This window comes from Danio rerio, chromosome 10 (assembly GCF_052040795.2).
Source record: "Danio rerio strain M-AB ecotype USA chromosome 10, GRCz13ab, whole genome shotgun sequence".
NCBI lineage: Eukaryota > Metazoa > Chordata > Actinopteri > Cypriniformes > Danionidae > Danio > Danio rerio.
In genome coordinates this window covers 17,251,119-17,262,798 of record NC_141030.1, presented here as the reverse complement: position 1 = coordinate 17,262,798, position 11,680 = coordinate 17,251,119, and the positions used below count along the sequence as shown (strand labels likewise).

At 38.9% G+C, this 11,680-nt stretch overlaps 1 protein-coding gene across 1 annotated transcript; it reads right to left on the bottom strand.

Annotated features, from left to right (window-relative positions):
- Positions 1–8,191: 8,191 nt before the first annotated feature.
- Positions 8,192–11,680, bottom strand: kcnv2a (potassium channel, subfamily V, member 2a). Its single transcript, NM_001386641.1, is given in 2 exon segments — positions 8,192–8,697; positions 10,260–11,680. Coding segments are annotated over 2 exon segments (1,557 nt in total). The 5' UTR covers positions 11,574–11,680; the 3' UTR covers positions 8,192–8,454.

Here is an 11,680-nt window from a genome sequence, read left to right as displayed (position 1 = left end):
TTGTTATTATTATTATTTACTGTGTATACAGGGACATTACAGGAAACATTTGGTCATAAAAATTTGGTTGAACGTCATGAAAATTTTGTAGTAAAAATGTGTATAAGCCAGTGGTGGGCTGTTATCGATATTAACGCGAGACTTTTATCAAGTGGTAAATAATTATCGCTGTTAATCTATTCTCAAAGTTGGGTTAGTAGCTGGGTCTTTTCAACAAAAGCTTAATGTCTTTCATTTTTTTAGCGCGTATGTAAACCTGACCGGTGAGCCGTCTGACAAAAAAAGAGCCCTTCTCAATCAAATCAGATGGATGCCTGACTTCAACTGCAGTTCGGCAGTTTCACTTTAACGCAAGCACATTTCATTACCCCCCCAGTGTTATGGAATTTAATAACACATGCCAAATGGAAAAAAAAACTTCAGCATTTCACGATGTGTGTGTCCTTTACTGACAGCTGCGTGTGTGGCTCTTGTTGGAAAATATGGCAAAGTCCTACATGGCGGTGTTCTGTCGATTTGTCCTACTTTGTCAGATTGTCCTACCTCCCATTCAAAAAGTAGGTAGCTTTTTTTGATGATGCAATATGCTACCCGTCAGATTTTGCTACCAGTGTAAATGTTAATATGGAGTAGTGTGATATGAAGCTGTAATATCGCCCATAACCTACCTAATCCCTAACCCCAATTTTAGAAAGAATTAAAATACAGTGTGGCTAGCATAATCTGATTGGTAGATAAAATGTCAGGACAACGGTAATAGTTTGATTGTGGTGTTTACTTCAATAATGCCTATTGCATGTGCTACTAATATATGCACACTCCGCATGTCCTTATTCCATTTCTGTTTTGACTTCAGTCGGATTAAGGTAATCAAAAATTGAGCTCATGTTGGCCTACAGTTCAAAATTCATGTTTGAATAAACTGAATAAACAGTAAACACAATTACATCTTATTAAACATCATTTATTTTCATCACCCAATAATCATAGTAGAACAGTACCTCAAGCAGTTTGTGATGCATTTTGGAAACAGGAGATGAGCCCCTGGTCTAATGCTCCACCCGGCTTGAGAAACCCGTTCTCAAAAATACTTTTTTTTTTTTTTGGGTAGCACATGGGTAGGCTTGAATGCCTTCCATTTTCTTCTAAATGCCAAGCCATTTTATTCTAGATTAATTTCGAGATTAATCTAGACTAAAAAAATCTAATCTATGCCCACCTATAGCACTATATGAACCCTGAAAAATATTAAATACAAATTTAAAAAAGATTTTAAAAATCAAGAGAAGCAAAAATATGAAATATTTAGTTGAAATGTAATTTTTTATAATTTCTTTTGCAATATTTTGCTTGAATTTAATGGTATTTTAATTTCTTAATATGTTTGGCGACTAAAATTTTTTTTAAAATAAGTATATCTTGTTTAATAAATCTGTTTTGTTTAAATGCACCAAAATACATTGCCTATATTCACTGAGAAATGGATACAAAAATTCACCCTTCAAAATGGGATGGTACTCAATTATGCTGAGCACTGTATGTGTGTGGATGCATAGTCTGAGGGGCCAGGTCATTAAAAACCCTTTTTAATACTTTGAATTTGGACTGTGATACTTAGTTCATCCACTAGGCGTTAATCCTACATACACCACTATTAAACACCAAAAATCCATCCCATTGTGGATCGGTTGATTGGTGATCGACATTCTCCTCAGGTCTCTGCAGTGTTGTGATGCAACATGTTAACACAGCAGGGGTGATGACATCTTTCTTGAGAAACCGTTTAGGGGCCATTCAACACACACACACACACACACACACACACGCACACACACACACACACACACACACACACACACACACACACACACACACACACACACACACACACACAAAGTGCCCCGCTTCTTTCAACCATAGACTGTTAAAGGGCCATGAAACCCCCTCGTTTCAGCAGGGTGTTTTCACACCTCTTCTTTGGAAAAAGTCAGAAAAGTGGGGGTGTCCAGCTCTGTTTAGGGGGGAGTGTCGGAGAAACTAAAGTGGGAGGGTGTGGGAGTGTCTATTTGGGCACGCGCGAGTTTCAGTCAAAATACACAGGAGAAAGGGATGGTGTTTAACCTACATGGACATCTGTAGTCGAATTATTTGCCAAATTATTAAATGTCGGACTTTAACTGCAGTTCGGCTCTTTCATTCAGGGAATTCATTCATGCCCCTCGCGACAAATGAGATATTTGATTCGAGGAACTGCTCTAAGCGTGTATTTTTCATGCAATGTTTGATACCGCAAGGCGAATGACAGAAAAAAAACTCCGCATTTCCCGGAAACTTAGATGCACACAGCAGGTAGCGTCAGAAAGCCGCGTGTGTTATTCCGGTCACAAAATGCGGTGCTAACATGTTTGCACTCAATGCAATAGTTAACTTATTTGATACGAACAAACTGAATATACAAAGAGCACTGATCGCTCACTTACCAAATCTGTAGAGACAGGACAATCACCAGCAACTAGAGCCGCGTCTTTATGAAGAGAAGACTACATCCGGAATCCGGATTTCAGCGTTTGCAGATGAGAACAGCTCTCAGGTAAACAATAATCCCCCTTAGACACGTAAATTATTGTTGTCGAGCGTCGCGTACACTGTAATCCACACGTGATCCAGATAAGCTCTCACAGAGAGAAAATGAAAACGAAACTTAATGGCAGCAAACTGTAAAAGCAACACTTCACGCTTGTTTTGCCAACACAACGTGGCGTCTTTGTGGTGTAAAGACGGTGACACTAATGAATATTAATGAAGTTGCACAATAGAGCGCGCTGATTGGTTTGAACCAAGCCTTACTCATGCATTAATGCATCACACTGTAAGACGTAATAAGGCACACTCTGGCACAGACGCCCAGTCTGCACGCTGGAATACAACGCTATTATGTCATGACCGTGACGCAGCTTCAAAAATTCGTTTCAAACAGGAAGTACGAATTTGCTTGAAATAACGCAAAAACAACCAATTTACACTTTTTAGTGAAATATAGGTGTCCTAATAGTGTTTTTAGCAGTGTGGGACACATATACGACTGTCAACAGCTCAAAAAATGTGTTTTGGTGTTTCGTGACCCTTTAAAAAGAGATTTCAATGCACTTCTGAGCTTGTGCGCCCGTGGCGTCTGTCGTTGCTGAGCAACCATTAGCCACACTCTTCGAGGAACCACCAATAGCTATGTTTCCATCCAATTATTTTTATGCACATTTTGGATATACAGATAAAAAAACAGTTGATAGAAATGCCAAGATGTGCATAAATTGCATAAGAAACATGCGCATAACTGAGTAGAATAAACATTTTATTCGATAAGAAAAAATGCACATAAACTGCGATTTTATTTATTTATTTTTTTTATTTATTTATTTTTTTTTAACACTTTTGCCGAGCAAATTCCAGTTTGTGTATGAAAAAAAGGTTATTTGATGGTAAAAATGTGTATGAATAGACAAACCAGCTGGCTCAACACATTGTAAAACATCTGAAATGTTTTTTTGGTCATTCTAAAACACACCTTAACCACGTTACTGTCAAGAGCGTCTGTTCTCCGTATTTGGCTCTTCAAATGCCACCATGTGTCAGCATACTGTCTTCTGAGGCACGAGTCATTTATTAAATAAAGAAAAGATTCATGCAGCATCACCTACTGCAGAAAATTCAGTTTTTACTGTTGATATTTGGCGCCAAATAATCAGGAAGTGATGTTTTTGTTCTTTTTAACTCTTTATTCGCATGTCTTATACGATATTCCAGTTTTGGGCATACATTTAATTCACATTTTTAGATGGAAACAGCTTGTGCCAAATCCTTGCTGCAGCTCTGATACAAGTTTTAGAGAGAAGATATTAATCTTTATCTAATATATTGATCAAAGATCATTGATCACTCCTACACTAAGGTGTAGTGATGGGTTGTTCATGAACGATACGTTCATTTTGAACGAATCTTCAATATGACTCGGGAACTACGAGTCCTCTCAGGGAGTGATTCGTTCATCCGCGTGTGCGCACATTTGTGCTGGTAGTATCGTTAATTTTAAGTCTTCATCACATTGGCAGAAGCCAATTATATGCGTTTAGAGCCGGAAAAAAAATTTATCCACTCACCTCTCGAGTCCTCTATCGGGTCTGAGCCACTTGTTCATCACGAGCCAATCATACGCGTTTAGAGCCGGAAAAGGTTTTGATCCGTTCATCTCTCGAGTTCTCTATCGGGTCTGAGTCACTCGTTCATCACGGGCCAATTATACGTGTTTAGAGCCGTAAAAAGAATTGATCCGTTCATCTCTCGAGTCCTCTATCGGGTCTGAGTCACTCGTTCATCACGAGCCAATCATATGCGTTTAGAGCCGTAAAAAGAATTGATCCGTTCATCTCTCGAGTCCTCTATCGGGTCTGAGTCACTTGTTCATCACGAGCCAATCATATGCGTTTAGAGCTGGAAAAAGAATTGATCCGTTCACCTCTCGAGTCCTCTATCGGGTCTGAGTCACTCGTTCGTCACGGGCCAATCATACACGTTTAGAGCCGGAAAAACAATTGATCCGTTCACCTCTCGAGTCCTCTATCGGGTCTGAGTCACTCGTTCATCACGGGCCAATCATACACGTTTAGAGCCGGAAAAACAATTGATCCGTTCATCTCTCGATTCCTCTATCGGGTCTGAGTCACTCGTTCCTCACGGGCCAATCATATGCGCTTAGAGCCGGAAAAAGAATTAAACTGTCCACCTCTCGAGTCCTCGGGTTTGAGGCATTCTGTCACGTGATGAACAAACAATCATAGCTTCTATCGGCTTAGACTGTGCATTGATTAAGATTATATGTGACTGTCAATGTACCGTGAATGAACCACTGACATTTGAAGACATGAAGAGGTGAGCTGAGCAAAGAAACAAAAATGCTTTCATAGACAAAAGAGCAGGTAAACATTGAATTATTATTTTCTCCTCCTTATATTCTATCTATGACTTATTTGTCTTGCAATCAACCTTTTGGGCTAGTTGTAGATGTGTTTGGAGTCATGTCTTTTTACTGTGGGGGAAACCGGAGCACCCGGAGGAAACCCACGCAAACACGGGAAAACTCCACACAGAATTGCCAACTGACCCAGCTGGGACTGGAATTAGCGAACCTCTTGCTTTAAGGTAACAGTGCTAACCTTAACCACCATGTCACCCTACAGCAATCTTCCCTTCCGTTATGAGGAGTTAAGATACAAAAAAGTGCTATCTGAATTTTAGCTGAAATTTCTTCTAAAATGAAATTTTTTCTTGTGTGTTCATTTAGCAATTTCACTTTTATGGCAAGGAATAGGTTCTTTTCATTGCTTTAAAGTGAAATAGGGTGGCACGGTGGCGCAGTACGTAGTGCTGTCGCTTCACAGCAAGAAGGTCGCTGGTTCGAGCCTTGGCTGGGTCAGTTGGCATTTCTGTGTGGAGTTTACGTGCTCCGTTTTCCCCCACAGGCCAAAGACATGACTATAGGTGTATTAGATTAACCAAGTTGGCAGTAGTGAATGTATGTGTGTGAATGAGTGTTTCCCAGTACTGGGATGCAGCTGGTAATGCATCCACTATGTAAAACATATGCTGAATAAGTTGGCGGTTCATTCTGCTGTGGTGGCCCCATATGAATAAAGGGACTAAAACGAAGGAAAATGAATGGATGAATGTGCATCAGAAAAAAAGTTAATGTGATGTATTGGTTTTAAAAATGTGCATCAAAGACCAGTTATCATTTAACATATTAATATTAACATATTTGCATTGGCGAAACCCTATTCATCCACCTTAGAGTAGGAGTGATCAATAATCTTTGATCAATATTTTAGATATAGATTGATATCTTCTCTCTAAAACTTGTATCAGAGCTTCAGCAAGGATTTGTCACAAGCTATGTTTCTATCCAAAAATGTGAATTAAATGTATGCCCAAAACTGGAATATTGTATAAAAGACATGCGAATAAAGAGTCAAAGAGAACAAAAACGTCACTTGAATTGGGTAGGCTAAGTTGTCTGTAGTGTATGAGTGTTTATGGATGTTTCCAAGAGATGGGTTGTGGCTGGAAGGGCATCCACTGTGTAAAACATGTGTTGGATCAATTGGCGGTTCTGCTGTGGTGACCCCAGATTAATAAAAAGAAAATGAGTAAAGTGAAATAAATGAACAAACAAAGAAGGCTGAGAAAAAATAAATAGTGAAAAAAAATAATAACCTATGACCATTTTTTTCTGTAAACATTTTCAAATGTGCTGTTGACTTTTCAACATATAATAGTAACCACCAAAGTTATTCACACATACAAAGAAAACAAAACTAATTAGTTTAGAAAGTTAGTAAGGCGTAATAAAATGATATTACACGGGTGGAAAATATTGAACACATGAAGAAAGGGAGGTGTAGAAAGGCATGGAAAGCCCAGACAGCAGCTGAAATCTTTCAGTAGTTATGAAGCAGTCCTGCCCTTCATCAGTGTAATTAATTATTAGCTACTTCATTTCCAACACCTGCATTATCAAATGGTGAAAAAGAAACCAGGGTGGACATTTCAGCAAGACAATAATCCCAAACACAAGCAAGACAACTGCCCACTGGTTTAAAAAAAAAAATTAAATAAAACTGTTAGAATGGTCCAGCCATTCACCTGTTAAAAAATCCAATTGAAAATAAGAGCTATGAAGGTTGAATTGGATGAGAACTAGAGAATCATCAAGATTTGTAGTCTCTGTTGAAGTTTGGGGTAAAATTACACCTGTGCAAGAGGTGTCTTAAAGCTGTCATTACAAAACTAGTATAAAAACATTTCAGTCGATTAGTATTTTCACCTTGTGTCATTCCATTACTACACAATGTCATTTCTAAAAAAAATCTGGTATAATTTTATATCCGCAGTAACTTTACAAATATATTTACCCAGAAAAATTGTAATGCATTCGATATTTACTCGCTGTAATGTATTATTTAATATATTAATATTATCATACATATTTTTTTGGCGCATTAAGATATTTTCATTACAGTTAAGCAAAGGATAAATAAATCTATAATTTTAAGGTTCATACAAAAGTATTATACAAGTAATATATAATTATATACAATTAATATTAGTATATAAGTGTACAACATTTTATACAATATTATTTAATATTTTATAGTACAAAACTGTTGTGCCGGGTGATTTTTATGAATCACTTAAATATCAGGTAAATAATTAAATGTCATGAACAAGCCACAATAAAAAAAAAAACTCATTTAACTAAAATATTATGCCCCTTTTGACAAAATAAAAAACAAAACTCTTTCCATTTAGCTTTTCAATCAATCAAGCCTTTATTTGTCACATACGCTTTTATGTAGTGAAATAGAACCAGGAAGAAATTTTGTAGAGCTTTTTTTTTAAATACAAAAAGAAAATGATTATATATAATTTATTTCAAAAATCTTTCATGGTAGTTAACTTAACATTTTAAATGCAAACGTATAATAACATTAAAATATATCATTAAATGCTTACAAGGAGGTAGCTTGAAGTAGGGAGGCATGCGTGCTTGAAAAATTAATTTTGTTGACCTGCTCTACTTCCATCTGTCCTTGGGACTTCAATGATCCCCAAGGATTAATCCTTTAGGATTATCAATGCTTGCATGAGCATGCTTTTCAGAATTAATTACGTCGCAGTTGTCTGCATTCTTATGGATGTCACAATGGCCACCGTTTATTAAGTCAACAAGGGGTTGTAATTGTTAGCCACATTTATAGTTGAATGCCCGTTCATTGTAGTGAGGATGTCAGTTCTGAACGGATTAGAAGGTTTACCATGGTAAAGTTATACCTATAGATGTATTTTCCAATCCATCCAGCTTAAAGTGCTTTAGAGGAAACCATTTGAAATTAATCATAAATCGGCTTTTCTTGATTCAAACTTAAAAAATTACAATACAAGATTGCAAAAAGTGCTGATGCTGAGCTTGTGCTTGGCCAGATGTTAAACCTTCAACTGATTATTTGAAGTAGTGTTTATCTATCCCTGGATAATTTCTCTTTGCCCTATTGCACTTAGCCCATAAATAAAAAAAAAAGATTCATACAATTACTTAGCTTTTATGAAATAATATATTTGACAAATGACTATTACAAATGACTGTATTCCAAGAGGAGTTTTTAATAACTGCATCCATCACTGGTAGAGTTGCCTAAAAAATAAGTAATACAAAAGTTCCTAAATATAATTTTATCCCAGCAGTACAAGAGACAGAGTTTCTATACAAACAGCAATGACTAGTCTGTGTGAGGACAGTTATACTAAGGCGGTCTGTTTGGTGCAAATTTTTGGAAAGGCAGGCCGCCGTGTCCATGAATTAAAAATCAGCCTGTAGGAGGATGGAGTAGGTCAGCACATGGCGTTCTAAAAACATTCTGCAAACCTCTTGGCAGCTCTTTTTACAAACCTCACTTTCCCACGATTCTTTATAGAGGAGGTGTATTCATAGGCTTTCAGTTTTGAATAGTAGTCTGAGAATTTATTGAACAGAATGGAGATCGGCATGCCGTTGAGAATAATTCCAAACGAGATGCATGCAAATGCAAAAATCCTGCCCAGATGGGTCTCTGGAAACATGTCTCCATAGCCCACTGTAGAGATGCTCACCTGTGGAGTAAATATAGGAATGCTTAGGCATGCCAGTAAAGGACACATATTTTGAGGTTTAATAAAAATATTAGGTAACAATTTGTTTTGATGGTCCGTTTGAGTATTTGCTTAATATCTGTTGATACTGCTCCTTCAACAGACATTTAACTAAGGGTGCTATCACATCTGTAGTTCGCTTCATTTGGTCCGGACCAAGGGTAATAAATGATACATTGATGCATCTTCTGCCGTCTTTGGGTAGTTTTCACACCACACTGCTGGCTTTGGTTCGAACCAGTAGAAATAAACCAAAATGCAGTCATCTGACAAAATCCACATCTCTCATTGGCCAGATGTTGTTGAACATATTTCCTAAACTGCTTATTGATTGGTCAGAATTCACGTGCGGGAAAATGCCAGTGAACTCCCGTAGGTAAACAAAACCTTTTACCCCGGAAGGAATGACTGCGCTGGCTGATTGTATCCCTGCTTTAGACAAACTATACATTTCGAAAATGAAACATGGCCGAGGCTGGAAAACAGTGTTTAATGCATCGCTCGTCACTTCAGGAGGAGACGTGAATTAATTTAGCTAAACTGCGACATGGTTATCTTGCGGAAATATTACCAACGATCCATCAGGTACTGTTTTCCCCTCTCTCCCTCTCTGTTGGTAAAGCGCTGTCAACAAATATTTGTCCTCCATATCCCATAATGCACAGCGCATCGGCCTACGGCAGCTGAATTAGTCCAAAACGCGCAGTACTTTTTGCAGTTGGACCTGTTTTAGTACGGATCAGATTCTCACCACAAACAAACCGCTCCAGGGTTCGTTTGAAAGCGTACCGAGACCACCTCTTCAAGCAGGTCTCGGTCCGCTTATTTGGTCCGCTTTTGGTGTGTACTCGAGTACGATTGCTGCATTCTCACCTGCCCAAATGAACCGTACCAAAAGGGGAAACGAACTCTAGTGCGATTTAATCAAACTAAATAAGGCAAGTGTGAAAGCACCCTAAGAACCTTTGCAAGTACTTGTCAACTTACACTAACCCTAACCCCAACCTAAGAGTCTACTTATAATCTAATAAGGTAGTTGGCATGTAGATGCAATGTAACTTCATTCAACAAATGGACCATCAAAATAAAGTGTGACCAAAACATGTTGCTCTAGGGATAAAAAGGATTAAGAAGAGCAGTAGGGGATTACACATGGTGGGCAAGTGACACGATTGTGATAGGTGCCGTAGTCACACTTATCACAGTTGAAGATGAAGCATTTAATAGAATTACAGTGGAAACACCCCTCATAATCTGGCTAGGTCCATGTTCTAAACGAAAATACTATCAGGGGTTTTCAAGCATGTTTCTTAAGGGCTACTGTCCCGAATTTAAATCAGACCTAAATAAACAACTGAACCAACCAAGTAAGGTCTTTAGAATGACTTGAAACGTTTGGCAAGTGTATTAGAGATCTGTCAATCTGTAGGACATGGACAGAATTGAACACCCCCAGGTATTATATTACCCAGATACATTCACGGCATATTTTATACAGAAATTCGAAAATAAGATGTACTTACAGCTGCCCACCACCATGCATGTGGAATGCTGGTGAAGTTTGTTTTATGCACATCATGCTCGACGGTATACACCATGGCCGAAAATGTTAAGATTCCCATTGCAATGAAGAGGAACAGACAGCCCACTTGTTGGTAACATTGCCGAAGCGTGAAGCCGAATGCTCGAAGTCCAGTAGAGTGGCGTGCTAATTTAAGGATACGAAATATCCTCATCAGACGCATGATTCTGAGAACTTGGCCCAATTTACCGACCCGTCCTACTGTCTCAATATCACTACCATGTTTCCAGTAGTCATGACTCTCAAAAGACTCTAGAACCATTTGAAGGTATAATGGAAGGATTGCAATCAGGTCCACAGCATTCAACACACTTCTCCCAAAGCGTGTGAGGTCTGGCGTGGACACAAGCCGGAGCAGGTATTCCATGGTGAAAAATGCAATACAGAAAGTCTCGACATACTCACAGTAGGTCTTTCCACTTAGTTGTCCGTTGGTTGTTATGTATTGCATTTCCTCTACCGTGTTGAGCGTCATTGCCACAAGTGATACCAACACGAAGAAACTGGAAGCTACTGCCATGATTTTGGCTATGATCGACGAGAAGGGCTTCTCCATCATGTTCCAAATGAGGAAACGCGTATGCCCAAAGGCCATGTCCTGAAACAAGTCCTCATGTTCCTCAGTTTCCACCTCTGCTTCAAGTTCCCTCTGCACCTTCAGCTGTTCGTTGAGCTCATCCTGCCGTTCCTCAAATGAAATTCGACAGCAGCGATGGGTGTTCTTGATACGAACACCCCAATAGTTGATCTCCTCCAAAAAATTGCGTGGACACAGTTCATCTTTTATCCACAGAACTCCAGTCCTGTAGAAGTTAAAGATGTTGTGGAAGACGTCTGGGTCCCTATCGAAGAAAAACTCATTGTTGTGGACGGTGTAATCATCACAGAGGTCAAGTTTCCTGTTGTGGTCCGTATATGTTGCAAGACGGCCAATTCTGGTCTTGGGATACTTTGCTGCTACCCTGTAAGAGATCTGATAGACCTTGCCTCCTACGTTGATGTTGAGCATATAGTTCTTAACCGGAGAGGACAGTTTACTAGGAGTGGAGAACAGTCGATCCTCTTCATCATCTTCGTACTCTGCATAGATGTCATAAATATCCTTACTTAACTCCTGCATCGAATTCCATGGTTTAACCCAATTGTGCTGACCAAAAGGAAGGTCAGAGTCCTCTGGATCTTTGGGAGCAGGGACTGTGACCCCAAGTTTATAGTTGGGAAAAAGGCTTTGCCTTCTGCCCTTAAGCTTGAGCATGGTGCCGATGTCCTCTCAGCCTGGCAGATGCACAGGTTGCACAGGGCATAGAGGCTTTAGATGAATTTAATACCTCTGAGTCAGACCCCTGAGCAACTACAGGAAGC